The following is a 27435-nucleotide window of genomic DNA, read 5'->3' on the forward strand; positions in this document are numbered from 1 at the left end:
GGGTTGCATTAACGCTGTGGGAAAGCTAGTCAGCTTAAGTTGCTGGAAGTTATGCAGGGGGGTGTCCCCAACGAACCTGGGTGAACCTGGTTTCACTCTCTCTTTGAGTAGCCTCCCGTAACCGGCGGTGGAGTACACAGGAGCCAGCTTGAGCACCGGCAGCTACTGCTTAAACCAAGCCCAGGCAGACAAGACATTTGCTCCGAACAAAGACCCAATCCATTTCTGCGTCCCGTAACTCAGACGAGGGAAGAGGAAGTCACTATCAGAAACACCAAACCCCCTCAAGAATTATACACGATTGTTAAGAAAACCTGCGCCATGGAATTGGGGAACAGCGCCAGCCGCGGGCAAGGCACTGTAACTGCCACCGTCCCCTAATCCCAAGCACAAACTGATTCAAGTGAGGGCAGCCAGAGCACTGAGCAGAGACATACTTAGGCTTGTTGTGTTGTATCTTTTAATTCATTTGGGCATGGTCGTAAACCCAAACCCAGCTTGTTAGCCTTCGTTGTTTCGGTCGCGTTAGCCATCTTGCTCATTGCTACAACCAGGGCAAGCAATCCAAAGAATAACTAAGTGGTTTGTGGTTAGGCAACAAAGAGAACAATTAAGAAACTCCAGCACACAACGTCAAGGGGTGAGCACGCTTTACCACAAATGAACAGTTTAGTCAGTGCAACGTCAGATGTTTGTTTTTGGCGTGAATCATTCCTGCTCACATTGAGGTGAAGAGAGGAAGAACTGAAGGAATGGCTCACGGTTCCATTGTGGCGCGGATTTCATTGGCCTTGTCAGGCGTGATTTTAATTTTTCAAATAAGTTGCGAGAGTGCGACTCCCCTTTAGCTGTGTTGTATGGAGAGTACGGACTTAAAAGGAACCACAACCTCTCCAGGAATATCAAACTGATCTATAATTATGGTCATACAGTTGGATTCGCTGTTGCTTTCAACCCTGGTTGGCATTGACTCGTGAATAGAGTAAGCAGAGCTCTACTTGAATATTTTTGTGATTTCTGAGGTTGTTTTATGCAGAAAATGAAAACACCGGCAATTGTATGACATGAGAGAGTTCGAGACACTGCGATCATTCAAAGATAAATACTTAGTTGTGGCATTTGATGTACAATGAGCTTGTTCTTTGCTCCTGTACTGAAATACATATTTATGTCTTACAGCCCTATTGTCCTTGCCTAAAAGGAATTGAAGCATGTAGATTAATCTATCTACTCTCTCGTACCGTCATTCAAAGTGTTAACATTAAGGTTATAGTTTGAGTCACTGGAGCCCACATACAATGGAGTTTACATCAATTGCAGTGCATTGTATTGCACACCTTTTAAAATGGCATCTTAAATCAATATGGCATCTGAGTGGTCTATTATTTTCTCAGTGGTTGCTCTGACTGCAGGCTTTACTTCAGATGAGATTGATTTGGCGACATAAATGACTGCTCTATTACTAGAGGCTGGGCCATGTGGCGATGGCACTATCCACTCCGCGAACCACTATCTACCGTCATTGGTCGTTTCAACTCCATCTACCCAAGCACCAAGAAATCAACAAACTTTTAGGGGACCTCTGTGGGCTGTGACGAGACCTCGAGGCTCAAGATGATCCACAGGGATGATTCTATCTATCTATCCTCAGTCTACGTCCTCGTCTCAGTATTCATAGTAAAAAAAATACAGTTTTCAGCATTGATCTACTGAATATACTTTCTTTATCGAGATAAATTGAAGACATGTTTAATTAAAAGGGGCCTGTGTTAGAATTGGAGATTGTGATTGGATGCTGAGATAATAGCTTTTCCCTACAGGAGTACAGTCACTGACATCTACTTCCTGTCTGAGAGGACAGGTCAATATCCCTTATAGCAAAATGGCATGGATTTACTAATATTCATGCTATTGCCCATTTTAAATTAGTCTGTGCATCAGTGCTCTTTTGTCATATGTGTCACATTGGGAGATGCTATCTGGGCTGGGATAAAAAAAAATATTCTGATATGGTCAGACATTCAAGTGAACATTTACAAATCAAATCAAATGTATTTATATAGCCCTTCGTACATCATCTGATATCTCAAAGTGCTTTACAGAAACCCAGCCTAAAACCCCAAACAGCAAGCAGTGCAGGTGTAGAAGCACGGTGGCTAGGAAAAACTCCCTAGAAAGGCCAAAACCTAGGAAGAAACCTAGAGAAGAACCAGGCTATGAGGGGTGACCAGTCCTCTTCTGGCTGTGCCGGGTGGAGATTATAACAGAACATGGCCAAAATTTTCATAAATGACCAGCATGGTCAAATAATAATAATTTACACAATGATAGTTGTCCTATGGGAGATATACCACAGTATAGTCATAGACATAACTGGTTAGGCAAGTATTAAGCTAGACCGTGTTTGAGATGTGCTGAAGTAAAAATTGGTTGTATTTCAACAAATTGAAGGACACTGACGGGATTACAAATTAACCAATGATTTGTAATTGGATAATTCAGTACATCAATAAACTGCATACAGACTGTTCACCAATTCATTTTAATAGAACATCAACTCTTAATAAATGTGAGTACATGAACGTGATGCACCTTCTTATGGAGTTTGACATTTTACACATACAGTGAAATGTTGCTCCCTCTTTGGATCGTCAAGTATTTCTGTCCCAAAGGGGCTCTTGTACTGCCTGTTGTGTCTCCTCAACAAACACAATAGCAATCTCCCGCTGAGCCAAAAAAACTCTGCATTGCGTGAGCAGAATGAATTTGGAAATAGTTATTTCAATCCACCCCACAGGAGTGTCTATGTGGGATGTTGGAAATGTAGGCTGGACCAGAAGCACCTTACTTAGTTTGAAAGTGTGTGTGTGTGTGTGTGTGTGTGTGTGTGTGTGTGTGTGTGTGTGTGTGTGTGTGTGTGTGTGTGTGTGTGTGTGTGTGTGTGTGTGTGTGTGTGTGTGTGTGTGTGTGTGTGTGTGTGTGTGTGTGTGTGAAGCCTTACAAAGTAATGTTTTATGACTTTGTAAGGCATCACCTATAGAAAGTATATAGAAAGTATTTGCAAACACAGTGTAGTACATTTCCAACTTTGTTAGTCCTGCCATTTTTTTTAACATGCTGCGCGATGCTCCTCGGCACGGGAACAAAAAGTATAACCACGGTCCCAATGGGCACACACTAGTTGAATCAACGTAGTTTCCATGTCATTTCAATTCCATTAAGTTGAACCAACGCCACTGGCACTGTTTCCCCCTAATGGCATTTTTTCCTATTTTGTTGTATTACAACCTGTAATTTCAATGCATTTTTATTTCGATTTCATGTAATGGACATACACAAAATAGTCCAAATTGGTTAAGTGAAAAAAAAAAAAACTTGTTTCAAAAAAGGGAAAAGTGGTGCGTGCATATGGACTCACCCCCTTTGCTATGAAGCCCCTAAATAAGATCTGGTGCAACCAATTATCTCCAGAAGTCACATAATTAGTGAAATAAAGTCCACCTGTGTGCAATCTAAGTGTCACTTTATCTGTCACATGATCTCAGTATATATACACCTGTTCTGAAAGGCCCCAGAGTCTGCAACACCACTAAGCAAGGGGCACCACCAAGCAAGCGGCACCATGAAGACCAAGGAGCTCTCCAAACAGGTCAAGGACAAAGTTGTGGAGAAGTACAGATCAGGGTTGGTTTATAAAAAAATATCTGAAACTTTGAACATCCACGGATCACCATTAAATCCATTATTAAAAGATGGAAAGAATATGGCACCACAACAAACCTGCCAAGAGAGGGCAGCCCACCAAAACTCATGGACCAGGCAAAGAGGGCATTGTGTAGAGTGCCTTTAGAAAGTATTTACAGCCCTTGACCTTTTCCACATTTTGTTGTTAGCCTACATTTAAAATGAATACAACAAAATCGGTCACTGGCCTACACTCAATACCCCATAATGTCAAAGTAGAATTATGTTTATTGACATTTTTTAAATTTAAAAAAAAGTATTCAACACCTTTGTTTTGGCAAGCCTAAATAAGTTCAGGAGTAAAACCTTGCTTAATAAGTTGCATGGACTCACTCTGTGTGCAATAACAGTGTTTAACATTGTTTTTAAATGACTACCTCATCTATGTACCCCACACATACAATTATCTGTAAGGTCTCTCAGTTGAGCGGTGAAGTTCAAACACAGATTCAACCACAAAGACCAGGGAGGTTTTTCAATGCCTCACAAAATAGGGCACCTGTTGGTAGATGGCAAAATAAACAACTACAAATCAGACACTGAATATCCCTTTGAGCATGGTGAAGTTATTAAATTATTACACAGCACACTCTAGATTGGGTGTAATAAGCACTGAGACAACCAACCTGTGAGACAACCAACCCCAGTCTCCCTTTACTGTACATGTACAAATACTGTAGCCATAATACCTTGCTTTACAAGTCCTTGTAACATTTCTAAGCAAAATGCCAGGTAGACATGGTGATATCTGAACAATTTTTTACTTGGAAGGCAAAAGGACTGCATGGGCCCTTTTCATAACCATACAAATCAAGTACTGGTTTCAAATTGACTAAAGTGGGGGTGAGTGCAACTCGACATTTAAAAGCATCCCCCCTCTTCATGTGGTGCTTGTTCCATGGCTGTGATTTCTATAAATTCCAAACAGCAATATTGATTTCTTTGCTCCCCTACAGTACATGCCCTAAAGCATTTAGTAGATTTCATAAATAGCTTTTATATTATATCAGCAGGGAATTCAGCAAGGAAAGGACCCCCCCCACCCCCCACCCCAACGACTTACAAAAAAAATTAACAATTCTAAAGCCTACTTTGGTAATGTATCAGTTTGAGCCTTGAGTTCTGTTTGTTCAGAGCATAATGGTGATAAGAATTACAATGTACAGTACATTTGTTTAGTAAGCAGACCGTTGGTGATGCTTTGCATAGAGTGGTTTTGGAAACACTACAGCAATCATGATCTTATGCTTCTAAAGCTGCTTTTAAATTGCTTACAGTAGCTTTACGTATGATCTTTTTGGCATGGTTCAGCACTAGCATGCTGAGGTTGCTATTTCGACATCTAATATTGAGTGACAATGCAGAATAGGGAGTTAATGATAATAATAATCATCCTAATTATCATCCACATTGGTATACAGTCCCTTCAGAAACGATTCATACCCATTGACTAATTCCCACATTTTGTTGTGTTACAGCCTGAATTCAAAATGGATTAAATAGATAATTTTGCTCACCCATCTACACACAATAACCCATAATGACAGTGTAGATGTGTTTTTAGACATTTTTGTAAATTCATTGAAAATAAAATTAAAATGTTTACACATCCCTGAGACAATTCATGTTAGAATCACCATTGGCAGCGATTACACCTGTGAGTCTTTCTGGGTTAGTGTCTAAGAGCTTTGCATACCTGGATTGTATAATATTTTCACATTATTTTTTAAAATTATTCTGTTAAGTTGGTTGTTGATCATGCAAGTTGGTTGCTAGACAGCCATTTTCAAGTATTGTCATAGATTTTGAAGCCGATTTAAGTCAAACTGTAAATTGGCCACTCAGGAGCATTCAATTGCCGTCTTGGTAAGCAAATCCTGTGTATATTTAGTCTTGTGTTTAAGGTTATTGTCCTGCTGAAAAGAGAATTTGCAGACTGGACCATGTTTTCCTCCAGGATTTTGTCTGTGCTTAGCTCTATTAAAAAAATATTTTCCCAAAAAACTCCCTAGTCCTTGCCGATGACAAGCATACCCATAACAGGATGCAGCCACCACCATGCTTGAAAATATGAAGAGTGGTACTCAGTGATGTGTTGTGTTTGATTTGGCCCAAACATTACGCTTTGTATTCAGGACATAAAGAACATTTCTTTGCCAGATTTTTTTCAGTTTTACTTTAGTGCCTTATTGCAAACAGGATGCATGTTTTGGAACGTTTTTATTCTGTACAGGCTTCCTTCTTTTCACTCTGTCATTTAGGTTAGTTTTGTAGAATAACTAAAATGTTGTTGATCCATCCTAAGATTTTTTTCCTATCACAGACATTAAATTCTAACTGTTTTAAATGTACCATTGGCCTCATGGTGAATTTCCTGAGCGGTTTCCTTCCTCTCCAGCAACTGAGTTAGGAAGGATGCCTGTATCTTTGTAGTGACTGGGTGTATTGATGATACAGCATCCAAAGTGTAATTAATAACTTCACCATGCTCAAAGGGATATTCAATGTCTGTTTTTTTATATATGTTTTTTTAACCCATCTATACTCTTTAAGGAAAGGTGCTAAGTAGAACCATACAGGGTTCTTTGGTTTGTCCCCATAGGAGAACCCTTTTTGGTGCTGGGTAGAACCCTTTGCAGAGAACCCTTTTACTCAGGAGGGTTCTTCCTTGAACCCTTTATGACCAGTTCTACCAGCCTTTTTAGCCTTTAAAATCTAATTACTTATGCCAATACATTAAATATATCATAAGGTCTTTATTTGAGGGCCTAATTATACCTAAGTACAACTAAGTATTTACACCAGTGGTGTTAGGAATCTCTTGGTTTACTGGCCACATCAGGCATGTAAGTCACATTATGCTGCCTTGCAAAGTGATGTGTAATTCCTATTGGAATCCAGCCAGAATTAGGCTGTCCAACAAGTGGAATTGTTTATCACTTCCAACCTGTATTCAGAATGACTGACAGGGTAGGGTGGATTGAACACTGAGACTACCTCAATCAAATAAACTGGAACAACCATCCCAGTAACAGGTGCAATAAATCCAATTACTAACAGATTGGATTATAGAAAACTGTATGTTATTTATCTTGTGTAGCATAACAATCAACCAATCAATGTACATGCAAAAACACAGTCATTACATTAAAATAATTCTGAAAATCTTCCTGCAATAGAGCATGCTGGGAAATATTATATATGGTTCTATGTAGAACCCTTCTTCCCTTTCAAAGAATCATCAAAGAACCCTTTCTTCCAAAACGGTTCTTAGGTTGTTAAAGGTTCTAGGTAAAACCCTTTGCGTTACAAAGAACGCTAGGGGTTCTTCTGTTCAAAACAGTTATTGGTAGAACCCTATCCCTCCCCAAAGAGCCCTTTTGGAACCCTTTTTTCTAAGAGTCTACCAATAGATGCCCTTTTTTGCAAGGCTTTGGAAAACCTCCCTGGTCTTTGTGGTTGAATCTGTGTTTGAAATTCCCTACTCGACTGAGGGACCTTACAGATAATTGTGTGTGTGGGGTACAGAGCTGAGGTAGTCATTCAAAAATCATGTTAAACACTATTGCACACAGAGTGAGTCCATGCAACACATTTTTACTCCTGAACTTATTTAGGCTTTCCATAACAAAGGGGTTGAATACTTACTTACTGACTCAAGCCATTTCAGCTTTTCATTATTTATTAATTTGTAGAAATTTTAAAAAGCATAATTCCACTTTGATATTATGAGGTATTGTGTGTAGGCCAGTGACACAAAATCAAAATGTAATCCATTGTACTTGTTGGCTGTAACACAGCAAAATGTGGAAAAAGTCAAGGGGTGTGAATACTTTCTGAAGGCACTGTAAGTAGTATAGTTATGTGGAATTTGCATCGTTCCCTGCTGCTGATAGCTAATCCAGGTAACTCATAGGCCCTGACATTTTAGAAAGAGTTGCTTCTGCTGGTCGGTATTGTAAATCAAATCACTTGGCTATGGTGTGGAGAGGTGATTCAGTGAACTTCGTGTCGTGACTTAGTCACTGGTGGCCGATGGCGCAAAAGTAGGCCTAAACAAAGAAAGATTCAGCACCACTGATGCAGACAGCGACTGAATCGGGATTCCAAAGTTCAGCACCACATGACAGTGAACACAGCGACCGTCTCAGGTCACTCCAGTGACTCCACGCTGTGAGAATCGCTGGAAATAAATGATCCAGGGGATTAAGGCCTAAACCTACTCTATGGATATGATGAATGGTTTACATTGGCTGAGGCTTAGATCAGTTAGTGGTTAAATACAAGAACAAGTAACTGGCACTTCTGGAAACTAAACTCATGGACTGTGTTTATAAACACAATTATCCATTGATATGGCAATTAAAACATATCGCCTACTAAGCCTGTAGGCCTACAGTATTGTGTAATCTGGCACAACTACATCACATCTATAAACATACAATGCAATATAAGTGGGAGATCCCACTCACCTTGAAAAATATTAGTTCCAGGATTTATCTCCATAAATATTACTTACCATTATGCTGAGCACCTCACTTGATGTTGTGTGCGTCATTAATTATACGTCAGGAGGAGCTTTCCCTTGACGATGAGGGATCACTTCACTGTTGTTGGCCGGTCTCCTATAGTACGGCATTTAAGGGGTGTCTGATCGCTCAAGCACGACAGAGAAGTCCGCGCATTTATAACAAGCCCACATTGAAACGTTTCGATGCTCCTATAGTGACTGAAGTGGCAGGGTGCTTTCCCTGCGTTCTCTTCCAAGATTCGAACTCAGAAATTAAAGTGATAAAGTTTGTTTTAGGGCTAAACTAGCCACGCAGTGACTGACTACATCCAACAGTTTTTTTCCTCGATACAACTGCAACAGAAGAACTTGGAACATCAGTATAATTTGTTGAATTAGTAGGAGGCTACACGACAAAACGAGAAAGGTGAGTTAATAATTGTATTTATTTTATTTTGTCTTTGAGCCAGAACAGTCTAATGTTGGACTTGTAAGATACTTCCATGAATGTGTCTAATGTGTCCATTCATTTGTCTAATATGTTCATATGCCTAATTTGTTTAGGCTAGTTCATGTCTAATGTCTAACACAACTAGAAGAAGAAGAACAAAACTGATTTGTGTATCAGGCTAATATATTCTGCATTCAGTTTAAATTCATATAAGCCAACATAGTTTAGACGCGCAAACTTCATGATTTGGAAAGCATCGATCATTTAATTGCTCACTCTCTTGTTTCGCAGCCCATGGCGGTATCAATGCGTTCCTTCTGGACGTTGGCTTTAAGCGCGTGCCTTGTGTTGACGGTGAGTGCGGACTGCGGAGCAGACTGCGCATATTGTATTCACCACCTACAACTTCAACAGACAGACATCAACTCTCTCGTAAGTAGGCCTACAACTAAAACACAATATTTTTTTCATTTTCATAACATAACGTTTGTATTAATAGGGAATTACTGAATGACCCCTCTATCTGCATGCGGGTTTCTCAGAACCTTTTTCGTAGAGCTGCTTAAATTTCCAAGAATTGGCTACCTACCACACAATATATTTTCAAACCATAGATGAATGTACATCACAATCATTCGCTGGTTTTGTGATTAGGCTATTTCCACTGTATTGATCACTTGGAAATTGAATCAATAGACGTATGATTTAATTATGACACCTACAATCTATAAGTTAATTGATTAAATGACATTAATTATGGGAATCAGCTGTAAAATAGATTTTGGGTGCAATACACTAACTAGAGCGAGTCAAAAGCAGTAGGCAAGGACTTGAACCACAAACCACCATTGACTCTAAACATTTGACAAATTGTGTTTCAGCTGATAGCATTGATGGCTATTATTTTATAGCATACAAAGAAATACATTGTTTTGTAAATGCATATTTATTTGCCAAGGGAATCTTGGCATGCCTATAATTATTTTGGAAACAATGCAAGTCTGTTAAGTTAACATTTAGGAAAATTTTGATTTAAAAACAGTATGGCTACTGTAAGTGTACAGAGCAACCTAAATCATATGCTTCATTTTTGTTCAATTATTTGGATCTAAATTGTGCCAAGTATGACATGCAAACCTGCATGATTTCTCAAGACTAACCCTAACCCATTTGAATAGGAGAGTATTGACAGCCTAGTTTGAAATAGTGTACTTTCTATTTTCCACCACTAGATTGCAGTTAAGTATCATACTTCACATGAATATGGCTCACTTTGACTGACTCTGTAGAAACTAGCATCTGCATTATGTCATAATGTTGTTTTCAATTCACCAAAGTAGAATTATAGGAGATGGGGAATGCCCTCCCCAATCGCCTCCTAAAGCTTTGCCTGAGGCAAAGGAGGAGGTTGATGGTGGAGAGAAGCAATGTCACAGACCATTAGAGATTGAGCTTAATAGATGCTCAGGATTGATTTGCTTCTGCTAAATATACTACGTGGAATGGTGGAACACCCAAGGCACTGTGGTGTTTGTGTGGAGCCCCCAGCCCCCCAACTCCCATGACCAATGACACTGTGCTGGGGGATTTAGAGTGACATTTATCACCCAACAGAGAGCACTTAACGTCTGATTGGCTGTGATCATTGGGTATCTCTCCACCAACTGTAGTTCTACCGCAAACCCGAGCACTGTGCTTTTCAAGTGGATAATGAGATTTATGGGTTATTGGAAAGGAGAACCACAAAGAGACAAAGATTTCAAGGGTGGACAGTTGAAATATTGGATAGGATGATAAACCAGGTTATTTCTCTATGTGATCAAGTTAAATGTAAAGAAAAGAGTTTCAAAACACTGATCATTTTATTGCCTTATGACTTCTGATCTCGATCTCTCCCCCAGACATGTACGTTAGAGTGTGAAGGAGCTCTCAGCCCCAAGAAGTCCTGGGAACTGTGTGAGGATGTCCTGCAGGCTAGAAATGCCGACAGTCCAACAGAGGGAGACAAGGCTACCACAGAGACCTCCAAGCTGGACAACAACGACCCACATCAACTAGTAAAGAAGTATGGCGGCTTCATGAAACGCTACGGGGGATTCATGAAGAAAACAGCAGAACTGTACGGTCCCGAACCCGACGATGTCGACCACGGCAGGGAGATCCTGTTCAAACGCTACGGTGGGTTCATGAAGAAGAGTGGCGAGCCAGAAGACACACTGAGTCTGCTCCGGGAACTGGTGAGGAACGTGGATGGCGGCGATGGCGGAGTGGAGAAACGCTACGGAGGCTTTCTGAGGAGCGCCAGACAAAGCTCTGACTTGGAGAACGGTATCCGAGAGCTGCAGAAGCGCTACGGCGGCTTCATGAGGAGGGTGGGCAGGCCCGAGTGGAGGGAGGAGCAGAAACGCTATGGAGGCTTCCTCAACAAGCGAGCCTGGGGGGAGGAAGAGGAGGACGAGATGGAAAAGGAACGCGTCGAGTTGGAAGATGTTCCTGATGTGGTAGAGAAGAGATATGGAGGATTCCTGGGATACTGACCTTCCTAAATACCTGCCACTGCTCAGTCATGTTCTGTTTTCTTGTCTTGCCTGCATTTTTACAGGTTTCTGTATATGAATGGCTGTAGTAAACATACTGAAGCCTACATGGTTATTTTAGTGGTGTGACATACTGTAGCATTCACTCTCCATCTCTAAGAGACTTCCCTAAGCACTTCTCTGACCTCTGACCTCTGTGTGCAGTAGGCTTTGTGAGACTCACTATTTTGTCATTGTAGTGACTGATGTGCCCAAAATAAAAGCTTCTCAGACTTATCAAACCGAATAAATAGCCTACAGTCAGAATAAGATATTTGCTAGACTGGAATACTTTTTCACACATCTTGCTTTACTGTGGTTAACGGCTGTCGATTTTCTAGATGTATCTATTTATTTCATTTTATTGAAATCCTTGTAACCGCCTGCTTATCTGTATGTAGAATAAATAAATTGCTCTAACTGCAGAATAATGTGTTTGTCATGAATAAATATGTCTTATTACGCTGAATCGATGTCATTTTTTTTACTTAACAGTAAAGATTTAAGGCCAATTTATGTGGTTGTTCCAAAATGCATTACAAGTAAACATGTCAAATCAATTTGGTTAAAATTCAAAACAAACTATTCAAACAATAAGTAATCAATCCAACATATGCTAATCAAATCAAAGGATAAACAAAAAACAAAAAATCAAATGCATTCAATAATCAGTCCATCAATTAGTTAGTCAGGGGCAGCAGGTAGCCTAATGGTTAGAGCGTTGGACTAGTAACCAAAAGGTTGCAAGATTGAAACCCCGAGCTGACAAGGTAAAAATCTGTCGTTCTGCCCCTGAACAAGGCAGTTAACCCACCCTGTCATAGAAAATAGGAATTTGTTCTTAACTGACTTGCCTAGTTAAATAAAGGTAAAATTTAAAAAAACAAAAAGTCAGTTGTGGTTGACAGTGGCTTTGTGGTGGGGGCTGGCAGTTGCTGGATGGAGGTTGTGGTTGGTTGGTGCTGGTGTTGGGACTCGGAAAACCTGTGTTGGTGTTGGGGCTGTGTTGGAAATCAGGGGTTGATGCTGGGACTGGGGACCTGGGAAAAAACAGTGAACTGGGGCTGCTGCAGTTGCTGGGTTGGGGTCTGTAGAAGGGAGGGAAGACAACCTGAGGAGCAGGCAGACACACAAGTGAGCCCTAAACCCAGAGGTCAATGGTGGTACTTCCCTGTGGCTTGCTAGATCTTTGGTCCTCCCTTTGCGCCTCTTCTGGTGTGGTGATGAAAAGTTCCTGGTTCTGGTCTGGTTCTGTTAGAGGGATAAGTGCAGGAGGGTGGAGGATATGTCCATCAGCCTGGGTGGGTGTTGGAGGAGAGGCAATGCAGCAGCAGGGCTGCACGCTGGAGGACAGAGGAAACGAACAGGGCCCAGAACCACTTGGCCATGGCACACTCACAAACAGATGGTAGGTGTGTTCAGTGACAGTGCCTCCTTATGGACAGCTCTCTGTATGTACCTTGTGCCATCCATAGCTGGATTCCCTAGTGGGGAGGCAACCATGAAGAGCCGTCTGAGGAAAGTCCTTCTGTTCGGAGTGTGTTGTCAGGGTCATGACGATGGTGGGGTCCAGGTCTGATCATTTCGTTGTTGGGATGGGGGATATTTCTGGGACGTCTTGATGGTGGCTGCTGATGGTGGCTGCATCATGTTATGGGTATTCTTGTCATCAGCAAGGACTAGGGAGTTTTTTTAATAAAAATAAACGGAATAGAGCTAAGCACAGGCAAAATATTAGAAGAAAACCTGGTTCAATCTGTTTTGCAACAGACACTGGGAGACAAATTCACCATTCAGCAGGACAATAACCTAAAACATAAGGCCTAATATACACTGGAGTTCCTTACCAAGATGACATTGAATGTTCCTGAGTGGCCTAGTTACAGTTTTGGCTTTAAACGGCTTAAATCTATGGCAAGGCTTGAAAATGGCTGTCTAGCCATGATCAACAACCAATTTGACAGAGCTAGAAGAATTTGAAAAAGAATCCTGTGCAAATATTGTACAATCCAGGTGTGCAAAGCTTTTAGAGATTTACAGAGAAAGACTCACAGCTGCAATTGCTTCCAAAGGGGATTCTAATGTATTAAATGTGAATACGTATGTACATTTCAGTATTTCATTCTTCAATACATTTGCAAAAATGTCAAAAAACCTGTTTTCACTTTGTCATTACAGGAGATTGTGTGTAGTTGGGAGAGTCTTTACAAATATTTAATCAATTTTGAATTCAGGCTGTAACACAACAAAAATGTGAAATAAATCAAGAGGTATGAATACTTTCTGAAGGCACTGTATATTTGTATCAGAAAATGTATTCTAATTAAACTGTCATAAAATAGTAGTAGAATTGTATATAGTTCAGGCCAGTGAAATACAAATGACAAAATAGGTATTGAAGTATTGAAATACATATATAAAATACATGTAACAGAAATACTGCCCATCATTGGCACCAGCTACCTGCACTGTAAACCTGCAACAGTTTACTAACCACTGTACTTCCAGTAATGCACTGTAAATTCTAGAAATACAGAATGTCTCTGTAGTTAGGTGTTCCAGTAATATGCTGTAAAAGAACAAGTGACATCACCGATTGAAACGCTACTAGCATGCATCCCTAACTAGGTTGTTATTTCACACTGGTTACACACAAACACACAGACACACACATGCATACACAAAGGGTTAGTCATAGCAAGATTAAAAGACAAAGCCCTAATGGGGATGAATACATTGTGTCAACATTTGATGGCAGAACAGATGGCTTCTTCCTCAAATTAGCTGTTTGAGGGATTTGACATGTTCGACTCATAATGTCAAAATTGTAACAATGGAAGTTGAAAGGCAAATGTTTCTTTTTTGTTGAGAACTAAAGAAGCCTATTGTTGAGAACTAAAGAAGACAAAGGAGATGATTGTGGACTACAGGAAAAAGAGGACCGAGCACGCCCCCATTCTCATCGACAGGGTTGCAGTGGAGCAGGTTGAGAGCTTCAAGTTCCTTGGTGTCCACATCACCAACAAACTAACATTTTCTGAGCACACCAAGACAGCCTTGAAGAGGGCACAACAAAACCAATTCCCCCTCAGGAAACTGAAATGATTTGGCATGGGTCCTCAGATCCTCAAAAGGTTCTACAGCTGCACCATCGAGAGCATGGTTGCATCACTGCCTGGTATGGCAACTGCTTGGCTTCCGACCGCAAGGCATTACAGAGGGTAATGCGAACGGCCCAGTACATCACTGGGGCCAAGCTTCCTCCCATCCAGGACCTCTATACCAGGTGGTGTTTCTCCCTTCTTTGACACCGCTGCTACTCTCTGTTGTTATCATCTATGCATAGTCATTTTAATAACTTTACCTACATGTACATATTACTTCAACTAACCGGTGCCCCCGCACATTGACTCTGTACCGGTACCCCCCTGTATAAAGTCTCGCTATTGTTATTTTACTGCTGCTCTTTAATTACTTGTTACTTTTATTTCTTATTCTTATCCATATTTTTTAAAACTGCATTGTTGGTTAGGGGCTCGTCAGTAAGCACTTCACTGTAAGGTCTACTACACCTGTTGTATTCGGCGCATGTGACTAATAAAATTTGATTTGATTTAACATGATTTTTCATCTATCCAACTTCCATTGTCCTCCAAGAGTTGTGCAGTAGTGGGAATAAATAGTCACGCAACAATCATCAACAATTATTTCATATTTTAAAAACTTAACTATGCAGTATTAGTTAACAGTTTCTAAACTACTTGTAAACACCTTAATGTAAAGTGTTACCGCAGTCCCCAACAACTCCCAACACCCACTGACCTTGCATATTACCAGCACAGTTGAGTAACCTAAATATCTAGGGCTTGGGAATACAATAGCAAGGTACGGGGAGGCCAGTCCAGCTCAACATGCAATCAATAAATCAATAGATGTTCTCACAAAGAAACCTCAAACTACACAGTAGTAAATATGATTGAATAGATGGAAAATAATAAAAAAACAAACCGGTCAATCTTTATTGTCCCCAAACATGGTCTGGGCTCCTGCTTTATACTAAAAGGACACACTTTTTTCACGCCACTTCGATACAAAGTGATTTTTGTAGCAGGTTAGGAGAATATTTTTATTAACTCTTTTCCTAACCTTAACATCAGTCTCCTAACCTGCTATGTTCATCTCCTAACCTGCTGCGTAAATTCTCCTAACCTACTACTTGAAGTGGCGTGAAAATAGTGTTTCTCTTATACCGCACAAACATCACATTGCTTCCTGTGTCATGATCATTGTCTTGGTTTTAGGATACAAATCGATCTTAATTGTCTGGGCAGTGAATATAAAAGTACTTGAATTATTCATGTTAATTGATGTAATTAATAATTCAGTTATATTATTAGCTTTTTAGATGAAGAAAAAACAACTGAAGCTAAAATAGCATATGAAGTCTATATACATGAGATTTGATTGATTTAGGAATATTGTCAAAGTAATTTGAATGGTAAAGTGTGTGTGTGAGAGAGAGGTGGACGGGTGGTACAATTTTGCAACATGGACTAACATTGGCTACAAGATTGAGTGGACCACGGATTTGAGGTGGACGGTGGACAGCGGTTCCTTTTGACCGTAGCTATACACTGATTTTCTAATGCATGAATTATTGTTTGTCGTCAGCACAGGGCATCATCATGGGTTATTTTTTACCAATGAGTCGCACCAATGAGTCGCTTGTAGTAAAATCGTCGTCTCCCCACAATGCCTCTTACTAGGTCAAAGTTAATAGGTAGCCGCGACTGGCAGTGCCGATTTGGATACGTTTAGCGCGCAGAACACAGACAAAGTGTTTGAAGAAAGGGAACCAATATTTAGCCTATAGATTAAGGTAAGCGTATCTTTATATTAAACTGAATGACAACTGATTAAACGGGCCGTTTCTAATATAGGCTACTTCCATCAACTCATCACATAGAGAATGCTGAGCAAATGGTTCATAGGAGACGCGCCCTGCCTGTGTGCGGTTAAAGCCATAGCCTGCACTACGATATAGAATTGAACTTTGTCTCGAGGTTAACACGGTGTCGGTCCCTACTACCTCATTGTGCAAAGGTCGGAAAAGTAATCCTATAATAGGATAAGCGCTATTATTTTTGTTTACTTTGATGCTCGATATAGGTTTCTAAGACTTGTTCTCGTAAGGAAAGGGGTAAGTTAAACGCTGTGTAGCCATATTTGAAGATATCAACTGAATTAGAAAACGTAATATTTTGTCGACATGCTATCATCCTTATTAGTGTTCTTATTCTAAACCGATTCTGACATTGAGGATCGAGGAAAAGAAAACAATCAACATAGAGGGGAAATAAAGCAATCAATTGTAATGGTTTTTACCTTTATTAATTCAGAATAAGGCCTATGGAAACCCATAGGCTAACAACAGACCTGACAATGCTATATAATTTACATTTTTAACTCAACTTTAATTCATGCGGTTTGATAGGTACTCTACTAATCTTTAAGATGAACTTCGCTCTGGAGACGCTACAGGTGCTGGCCTTGTCCATATATTATAACTTGGAGGCACTTGTAAAACTCTTCATCCCTTCGCGGAAGAAGAGCGTTGCGGGAGAAACTATCCTCATCACAGGGGCGGGTAGCGGCATCGGCAGGCTGATGGCGCTTGAGTTCGCCTCCATGGGCGTAACGCTGGTGCTGTGGGACATTAGCCAGGATGGCAACAAGGAAACGGTTCGACTGGTGAAGCAAAAGGGCGCGGCCAGAGTCCACTCATACATCTGTGACTGCAGCAACAAGGCAGAGGTGTACTCAGTGGCTGACCAGGTGGGTTTTATGCCACCTGGTCAGGTATATGGTCTATATACCTGGCCAGGTATGGATGTTATCACCCATGTTCTACCACTTTCCTACAGCAGGTAATAGTTTGAAGGTCTGTAGTATTTTTGACAGGCTACAGTACCGTATTTTTCAAAACATACTGTACACTGATCTTCGAAGTTGTAATTTGAGCTGTTGCAAATACACCGCACTGCAAAGCTCCTTCCGGAAAGCATGCAAATGTATTTGAGAGGGAAGATATTTACATAAATAATTGATCAACCCAATGTCTACTATAAGGTACAACAACTCAAAGGGCCTTCATGCTTTGGGAACAAATGTTGAAAGACTCCCACACATTCCATGTCTGCTCTGTTCAGGTCCACCTCATGATTACAGCTCAGATCCCACAATATTCACATACTGTGATCCAGTGCATAGGTATTGGTTAGATACTAGAGATCACAGTCATACTCTGCTACACTCTCAGAAAAAAGGGTTCCAAAGGAGTTTTTTTGTGGAGGGATAGGGTTATACCTAGAACCTTTAACATCCTAAGAACCGTTTTTTGGAAGAAAGGGATCTTTGATGACTCTTTGACGAGCAAGAAAGGTTATACAGTTGTTGGAAGTTTACATACACTTCAGCCAAATACATTTAAACTCAGTTTTTCACAATTCCTGAAATGTAATCCAAGTAAATATTCCCTGTCTTAGGTCAGTTAGGATCACCACTTTATTTTAAGAATGTGACATGTCAGAATAATAGTAGAGAGAATGATCTATTTCAGGTTTTTATTTCTTTCATCACATTTCCAGTGGATCAGAAGTTTACATACACTCAATTAGTATTTGGTAGCATTGTCTTTAAATTGTTTAACTTGGATCAAATTTCGGGTAGCCTTCCACAAGCTTCCCACAATAAGTTGGGTGAATTTTGGCCCATTCCTTCTGACAGAGCTGGTGCAACTGAGTCAGGTTTGTAGGCCTTCTTGCTCGCACGCATTTTTTCAGTTCTGCCCAGAAATGTTCTATGGGATTGAGGTCAGGGCTTTGTGATGGCCACTCCAATACCTTGACTTTGTTGTCCTTAAGCCATTTTGCCACAACTTTGGAAGTATGCTTGGGGTTATTGTCCATTTGGAAGACCCATTTGTGACCAAGCTTTAACTTCCTGACTGATGTCTTGAGATGTTGCTTCAATATATCCACATAATTTTCCTTGTTAATGATGCCATCTATTTTGTGAAGTGCACCAGTCCCTCCTGCAGCAAAGCACCCCCACAACATGATGCTGCCACCCCTGTGCTTCACAGTTGGGATGGTGTTCTTCGGCTTGCAAGCCGTTATGGCTATGTCCCCATGTGTAGTTGCAAACCGTAGTGTGGCTTTTTTATGGCGGTTTTGGAGCAGTGGCTTCTTCCTTAATGAGCAGCCTTTCAGGTTATGTTGATATAGGACTCGTTTTACTGTGGATATAGATACCTTTTGTACCAGCATCTTCACAAGGTCCTTTGCTGTTGTTCTGGGATTGATTTGCACTTTTCACACCAAAGTACGTTAATCTCTAGGAGACAGGACGCGTCTCTTTCCTGAGCTGTATGACGGCTGCGTGGTCCCATGGTGTTTATACTTGCGTACTATTGTTTGTACAGTTGAACGTGGTAATTGGTGTTTGGAAATTGCTCCCAGGGATGAACCAGACTTGTGGAGGTTTACAATTTTCTTTCTGAGGTCTTGGCTGATTTCTTTAGATTTTCCCATGATGTCAAGCAAAGAAGCACTGAGTTTGAAGGTAGGCCTTGAAATCCACAAGTACACCTCCAATTGACTCAAATTATGTCAATTAGGCTATCAGAAGCTTATAAAGCCAATACTTAATTTTCTGGAATGTTCCAAGCTGTTTAAAGGCAGTATCAACTTAGTGTATGTAAACTTCTGACCCACTGGAATTTTTTTAAATGTCATTTTTTACCTTTATTTAACTAGTCAAGTCAGTTAAGAACAAATTCTTATTTTCAATGACGGCCTAGGAACAGTGGGTTAACTGCCTGTTCAGGGGCAGAACAACAGATTTGTACCTTGTCAGCTCAGGGGTTTGAACTTGCAACCTTCCAGTTACTAGTCCAACACTCTAACCACTAGGCTACCCTGCCGCCCCGAATTGTGATACTGTGAAATATAAGTGAAATAATCTGTCTCTTAACAATTGTTGTAAAAATGACTTGTGTCATGCACAAAGTAGATGTTTTAACCGACTTGCCAAAACTATAGTTTGTTAACAAGAAATTTGTGGAGTGGTTGAAAAACGAGTTTTAATGACTCCAGCCTAAGTGTATGTACACTTCCGACTTCAACTATACATACAACCATATATAATTTTTCCCAGCAGGGAGATTTTCAGAATTGTTTGTTTTATTGTAATATCTGTGTTTTTGCATGTACATTACTTTGTTGATAAATGTTAAATAGATAAATAACATACAGTTTTCTATAATCCAATCTGTTAGTAATTGGATGTATTTCATCCGTTACTGAGATGGTTGTTCCAGTTTGGATGATTGAGGTAGTCTCAATATTCAATCTTCCCCACCTTGGTAGTCATTCTGAATGCAGGTTGCAGGTGATTAACAATTCCACAATTGGTTATCCTAACTCTGGCTGGATTGCAATAGGAATTACAGATCATTTTGCAAACCAGCATAATGTGATTTGCAGGCTGATGTTTCTAGTAAACCAGGAGATTCCTAACACCACTATGTTAGGGTATAATTAGTCCCTCAAATAAAGGCCTTATGATATATGTAATGTATTGTCATAAATAATTACATTTTAAAGTATAATAAGGCTGGTGGAACCATTCATAGATAATTCTAGGAAGAACCCTCCAAAGATAAAATGTTTCTCGGCAGAACCCTTCACAGACGGTTCTAGGAAGAACCTTTAGATTATAAAATGGCTCTAGGTAGAACCATATACAGGGGTTCTTTGAAGTACCCTACATAGATAGGGCTCCTGAGTGGCACGGTGCTAGAGGCATCACCACAGACCCTGGTTCGATTATGGGCTGTATCACAACCGGCTGTGATTGGGAGTCCCATAGGGTGGTGCACAATTGGCCCAGCGTTGTCTGGGTTAGGGGAAGATTTGGCCGGAGTAGGCTGTCATTGTAAAATAAGACTTTGTTCTTAACGCACTTGCCTAGTTAAATAAAGCTTACATTAAAAAATATATATTAAAAAAAGAACCCTCTGCAAAGGGTTCTACCCAGCACCAAAAAGGGTTCCCCTATGGGGACAAACCAAAGAACTCTGTGTGGTTCTACTTAGCACCTTTTATTTCTCAGAGATTAGTGGTAATCTGTGTGATCTCTGTGTGGTAGATTGAGGCCCAGTTCCATTTATGTTCTTATCCTGTTACGTCTATACAGCATGCTATATTATGTGTTGATTGCCAGGTGAAAAGGGAAGTGGGAGACGTGACAATCCTGATAAACAATGCAGGCATTGTCACAGGGACGAAGTTCATGAATGCTCCCGACAGCCTGATTGAGAAGTCTATGGAGGTCAACTCCAATGCTCACTTCTGGGTGAGTTGGAATTTTATCATGAACATTTTGTATTTTTCTGCGACAAGTCAAATCAAAATCAAATCAAATCTAATTTTATTTGTGAAATGCCTCGTATACAACAGGTGTAGACTAACAGTGAGATGTTTAAGGGTCCTTTTCCAACCATGCAGAGTTAAAGATAAGATATAAGAAATAGAAAATAGAAATAGTGACACGAGGAATAGATACACAGTGAATAATGAAAAACAATAACATGGCTATATACAGCGAGTACCAGTACCGAGTCGATATGCAGGGATACGAGACTATTGAGGTAGCTATGTACATATTGGTAGGGGTAAAGTGACATAGATAATAGACTGAGCTGTAGCAACAGCGTATGTGGAGCAGTAGCAGCAGCGTATGTGGTTTGTGTGTGTGTGTCTGTGTGTGTGTCTGTGTGTGTGTGTGTGTGTGTGTGTGTCTGTGTGTGTGTGTGTGTGTGTGTGTGTGTGTGTGTGTGTGTGTGTGTGTGTGTGTGTGTGTGTGTGTGTGTGTGTGTGTGTGTGTGTGTGTGTGTGTGTGTGTGTGTGTGTGTGTGTGTGTGTGGCATCAGTATGCGTGTGTGCGCATTTTATGTGTGTGTTGGGGTGTCAGTGTAATTGTGTGTGAGTGTGTGTGTGGTTATAGACCAGTGTGTGTGCATAGAGTCAGTGCAAGAGAGTTAGTTAAAAAATGGCCAATGCAGGTAGTCCAGGTAGGGTTAGGGTTGGGAGGCTTGGGCTTGGTTGTTGAAGCTGTTCAGGGTCCTGTTGGTTCCAGACTTGGTGCACTGGTACCGCTTGCCATGCGGTAGCAGAGAGAACAGTCTATGGCTTGGGTGGCTGGAGTCTTTGAAAATATTTTGGGCCTGACACCTCCTGGTAAAGAGGTCCTGGATGGCACGGCGCTTGGCCCAGCGATGTACTGTGCCGTACTCACCACCCTCTTTAGCACCTTGCGGAATGGGTGCCTTGCAGTTGCCCTACCAAGCGGTGATGCAGCCAGTCAGATGCTCTTGAACGTTTTGCGGATCTGCAGTGCCATCTTTTCAAGTCTAAGAGTAAAACAGTAGCATAGGGAATGATAGATGGCCTAAGCCCGCAGGATGTGCCAGAACAGCCTATGGAAATAACGCTAAACGTAACACAACATGCTCATATCAATATATGTGTAAGATAAACATAAAATAAAAAAATACTTAGACAAGGAGAGACAAAGAACATGTCCAAATATCAGTGCGCATGGGGTATTTTTTATTATATGCGTAGTATGTCGCCAGCAAAGTAATTCTCAACCATGATCATCTGTTTTCCCCCAGACTTACAAGGCGTTTCTCCCTGCAATGATAGCCAGTAACCATGGTCACCTGGTGAGCATCGCAAGCTCTGCTGGACTGATTGGAGTCAACGGCCTGGCAGGTTAGATATACTCATCTCACTCACTACCCCTCTAAAGTGGGATATAAATATTTTACCCAACATCACATACCCATGTACTGGTTAGATTGTGATAACAAAAAGTGTGAGTGTGAACACTCAGAGTAATGCATTCCCATTCCTCTACTCTCTGTCTGTGCTCAGATTACTGTGCCAGTAAGTTTGCGGCTGTGGGCTTTGCTGAGTCTGTGGCACTGGAGCTGCTAGCGACAAAGAAAAACGGAGTGAAGACCACCATCGTGTGTCCCTTCTTCATTAACACGGGGATGTTTGACGGCGCTGTCACCAAGTGGGTCCACCGTTCTGACACACACACACATACCCAGAACACATTTTGCTACCATAAGCTCTGTTAGAGGAAGTGCTGCGACTGTAGACACAATATGGAAATATGTACAATGTTGCACTGCGCTATGTGTAGTAGCAGTGTGTAGCTAAGCAATAAAATGCTTGCTCTGCTTCACTTTGCTAGGAGGTGAAATTCTACTTTGTAACTGTCTTGAGCAGTAAATGTATATGATTTAGACCAGGGAGTGGAAATACAATTAATGGCAGTATACCATAGTGTGTAGATGACCTTCAATTATTGTCTAGGCCGGGGCAACCTCGCCCTACTAGTTATGTGACACCACCATAGATGCCATGGAGCCAGCTCTACCTGGACTGCCTAGGGCCACGTCCTTAGATGTTGCTAGTGATCAAGGCCGTTTGAGTGGTGCGCGCGCATGTGTGCATGTGTGCGTGCGTGTGTGTGCGTGTGTGTGTGCGTGTATGTGTGTGTGTGTGTACGTGTGTGCGTGCGTGCGTGTGTGTGTGCATGTGTGCGTGTGTGTGTGTGTGTGTGTGTGAGATGTCAGAATGAGTTGCAAAAATGCCAGCGTCCCCCCTTGCTCTTTGGGCCCTTCCATTTTCTCACTTTATTATTCATGCTGTTTGGTTCAGCTTTTTACTGTCCACAGAGCAGAGCAATGCCTACCACATCCTGTTACTCAGACACACACACACACACTGTCAAATTTCTGAACAAAAATCAGGAACCAATCACGATGAGATTTGAATGAGATTGTGATGTTGAAAGTCCCCACACAAAAGTCCTGTTTTTATCAAGATGCTACAATGGTTTTTATTTGTTCTCCAAAGTTTATGGGTTTTATGTCTTTTAAGGAACAGATTGAAGGCAGAAACTGATTGCAAAGTACAACGTTCATCGTGGTATAACATTTTGAAGGATTTGAAGTGAAATGTAAAAGGGGCTTAGACAATAATTTTTGAAGGCGTCAGTGCATGCAGTGTGTTTTTAGATGTAGATTCACACTAGAGAGTGCCAGCCCATTACTTTGAACTGCTGATCAGTGAGAGAAATGATTTGTTTGGTTTTGGGTGCTTCCTGCAGATGGCCTGTTCTCATGCCCATCCTGGAACCTGACTATGTGGCCAAAATGATCGTCCGTGCTATCCAAACTGACCAAGTGTACCTGTATATGCCTCGGATCCTCTACCTCATCCTCGCCCTCAAGAAGTAAGAACTGTACCAAACACTATGCAGGATTTACTAAATGGACCCCCGGGCCCTAGCCGCTACCTCCCCAGTCCCAGTTGTCTCTTAGGTTTAGATGTAATCAAACAGGTTTTCTATATCTTTGTTTATACAACCACAGCAGTCACGTGTCAAAAAATGCAGCATCTACCTGTGGAGGGGGTCTACCTGCTACTAGTACCCAAAAGCATTCTGCATTTTTGTTCGACTACTGGGGTAAAACAGATACATTCCATTCTACTTGAAATATACTAATTGAGGACTCATAAAGAAAAGGGAAGGGAAAGGGGGAATACCCAGTCAGTTGTACAACTGAATGCATTCAACCGAAATGTGTCTTAAAAGTGTACTTATTTGTATTTATTAAGGCATTATTATGATCCACCCCAACACTGACTTTCAAATCTTTGTACTCAGCAATGACCTAGATTGTTGACACAACAAAAATGTATGGAGAGGACGCAACAGATAAAACTGTTGACACTGTGGACTGAGAACAGTGGTGTAGTGAAGGGTAAACTCACGTTAACGCAGTTCACCGCACCTTTTTTATTTTGGCAAGCAGATACCCAACTTTTGAGGTAAAATATGCATTGAAAGTGTAGGGAGCGTTACTTTACTCACCGGGCTCAATTCAACCAAATCCACATTGCAGTATTTTTACATCAAAATAGAAACATGGGGGTTGAATAAAACAGCAGAGCGGGAGTTGGGCGGGAGCGGGAGTTGGGTCAATAAAGCCATTGCGTGCATAAACATTGTTGTTTGTCCCTCAACTGGACAGACACCAAGCAGATTGATCCGGTACGAATGCAGATGAGCAAGCCTTCATTGTGTCAAATGGTGTGGGGGCTATAAGCAAAAGTGCAAATACTTCTATCACAGGGACTGAGATTGAGAGTGGAGTGAGAGAGACTGAGAGTGGAGTGAGAGAGATTGAGAGCTGTAACACATTGTTTGTGGTGGTGCTTGTCTAAACACTAGAGATTGCTCTAGAGATCTGAGTGATTAATGCAGGCCTGCCACAGAGGATACTTGACCTGACAGCTGCCTAGGTGGAAAGGTGCATGTGTAAACAAAGAGTGGAGAGAGGAGGTTGCGTGAGAGACTGAGTCGAAGGCGGGTAGTGGGCACAAAACGCACACGCAAACACACAAATAAGTGCACACACGCATCACACACACGCTTACAGTACACTCGACCGCACGCACATACAACTTCCCGACATGTACACGAACTCGCATACACCCACCCATGTGTACTTATTTCACACGCTCACAGAAACAAGGTGACATACACCACACGATTACATGTCAAAATAACTATCTATGTACCTCTAGCCATTATGTCATGTTTATTCAGTGTTTAAGGATGTGCTACGAATGCTTTGGATAGTAGTTCATGCTAATCATTCCTATCAAACACTATAAACACAGGCATTGGTTTCAGAGGCGGTAGGGAAAGGTCATAACACGTGAGTGATTACAACACAGCCTAGACAGGAACTGAGAATGTAGACAGACATTTTCTCTACCGCAGACTGCTTCTCTGCTGTTACATTGGGACAGAGTTGAACTTTTTAGTGGGACTATGACCCCATTGCAAGAGGGGAATAATATTTCAACACACACCCCCACACACACTTGCTAATCTGAGCACACTGTTTTATCTAAGGATTCACTGACATTAATTCTAAACTGCATCTGGGCCCTTCAGTACCTTCACACAGGCGTAAAACTCCCACTCTTAATGGTGCATTTTTAAAGAAATCCTATTGCTAATTACCTACTGCAACTAATTTAATTAAAATGTATTCCTTGAATTTGATTGAAGTGCCAAAAATGCATAAATTAGATAGATGATTAACTCACAAAAGAACCTGGATTCTAAGGTGGACATTTAGTCAGTTGGGCTTTAGCTGGGAAGCCCTCCATGAATGAGAGCACCTCAGAGAGAGAGAGAGAGAGAGAGGGAGATAGGAGAGAAAGAGAGAGCAAGATAGGAGAGAGAAAGAAAGAGAGCGAGAGAGAGAGAGATGACTCACCTCCTATTCCTCCTGTATCAATTGTAATCAAGCTCTACTTCCGTATGGAAATCTGTACACTACCACAAAGCCTTTGATGGTTCCTATTGTAGTTTTTTCCAAAAAATGATTGTAAAAGTTAATGTGGTGCATGATCATATGGAGTCACTAGCATTTATGTCAGTCATAAAGGCATTTTATGTTTGATTATTGATGTTTGAAGTGCAGCCGTTCTTCACAGAATGGCTTTACTGCACATATACATGACGTACAGTATATGTACATGACTATTCAATTATTTTGTTCAGTATTTATTGGGTTTTGTGCGTTTGGAGAAGAAAAAAAATAGGTCAATAATTTACAGCTGCTGTGAAGTAGAATAAATAACCCCTGTCTCTTTTTATCACGTGTGTTCTCTTCTCACAGCATTTTGCCCACTAAGATGGGGCTCCTCTTGGGAGACTACATGGGGGCATTCAATTTCATGGATGCATTCAAAGGCCATGGGAAAAAGGACTGAAGCATTCAATAAGTGCTCAGGAGGGGAGGATCTCAATCCATTTCCCGCATGAAGTGCTGCAGTTTACAACCCTTTGTGAATCTAGACTACATTTTAATAAGCTTTTCTGACTTTTATAATGGAAGTAATATGCATGTCCTACATACCAGTGCCTAACTGCCTATACATGTACATATAGGAAATTCACTGTAGAATTGAATTGTTAGTGCACAAATAATTATCGCCTATGAAGGATGTTTTAAAGAGCCATTGACATTATACAGATATGATGCACTCGTATGAAACTATAGTTACTAATTCTACCATATATGTTGTTACCTCTTGTTTTACTGTTGTGTGGGAATACAGTATGAGGTAAATGTCTGTTATTTTATGTCCAATGAGATTTCTCTCCTGAGAGTCACTTGAAATGTATTCATTTACAAAAGCTACTGCTTTAAAGTGGTTGTTGAATGATATCTTGCTTTTATGTACTTTAATCGAAGTATATGCATTGTTAGCCTTCATTATATTATAGTCTTATTATGTAGCTTGTTCAAAAGTATCCGCATCAAAAATGTAGTTGGGATATATATTGCCATGGCAATAAAGCTGCTAAGAAACTTTAATAATTTAATAATATGCCAAAGTATACTTTAAAGGATGCTGATGTTTCAACTCGTTATGTGATAGTAGGAAATTATGGACATATCATCATTATTCATTTACAGGTGCAGCCATGGTTATCTTTTCAGATAATCCCAATCGTATATCATGTCTTAATGATTGACCATGTATGCCTCATATTAATCTTTGCTTGTTGGAAAGTTAAATGTTTGGAAAGCTTTACAACTGTCTGATCGCATAATAAAAAGACATGATCTCAAATTAACATACATGGTTTATCTTCTTTATGCCATTGACTAAAAGTAGGACATCTGTTCAAAGTAATAGATTGGCACAGAGTAAGAGACGTTCTTTGCTTGATTGCTTGTTTGATAATGAGTGCAACTCTTAATCGGTATTCTGAGAGCCACAATGTTGTAGTGCACATCTGCTGTGTGCAGGGGATTGTTGATTATAGGCATTATCTCAACATTTGCATGGAAAAACACACTCTAGAAATCTGCAGATCTGGTGGATCCTCACAGTCTGACAGTGGTCAGTCACCATTAAAACATTTAACAACCCTACTTATCATTCGCCGATTCGAGGGGAAAACAACATTGCTGTAGACCT

At 40.8% G+C, this 27435-nt stretch overlaps 2 protein-coding genes across 3 annotated transcripts; both read left to right on the forward strand.

Moving 5' to 3' along the window:
• Positions 1-8398: 8398 nt before the first annotated feature.
• Positions 8399-11706, forward strand: penkb (proenkephalin b). Its single transcript, XM_024413292.2, has 3 exons — positions 8399-8681; positions 8997-9137; positions 10607-11706. The coding sequence occupies exons 2-3, from the start codon at positions 9000-9002 to the stop codon at positions 11240-11242; spliced, it is 774 nt and encodes a 257-aa protein (XP_024269060.1). The 5' UTR covers positions 8399-8681; positions 8997-8999; the 3' UTR covers positions 11243-11706.
• A 4306-nt stretch (positions 11707-16012) lies between these two features.
• sdr16c5b (short chain dehydrogenase/reductase family 16C, member 5b) lies at positions 16013-27088 on the forward strand. 2 transcript variants are annotated; one of them, XM_024392878.2, is made up of 7 exons: positions 16013-16160; positions 16776-17116; positions 20567-20698; positions 22020-22119; positions 22282-22426; positions 23531-23656; positions 26124-27088. In XM_024392878.2, exons 2-7 carry the CDS (start codon positions 16796-16798, stop codon positions 26215-26217), a joined length of 918 nt encoding a protein of 305 aa, XP_024248646.1. In that variant the 5' UTR covers positions 16013-16160; positions 16776-16795; the 3' UTR covers positions 26218-27088. The 2 variants fall into 2 exon arrangements, with proteins under 2 accessions (XP_024248646.1, XP_024248648.1); XM_024392880.2 differs by lacking the exon at positions 16013-16160 and adding an exon at positions 16273-16481.
• The last annotated feature ends 347 nt before the right edge of the window (positions 27089-27435 follow it).

Source organism: Oncorhynchus tshawytscha, linkage group LG29 (genome assembly GCF_018296145.1).
Source record: "Oncorhynchus tshawytscha isolate Ot180627B linkage group LG29, Otsh_v2.0, whole genome shotgun sequence".
Lineage (NCBI taxonomy): Eukaryota > Metazoa > Chordata > Actinopteri > Salmoniformes > Salmonidae > Oncorhynchus > Oncorhynchus tshawytscha.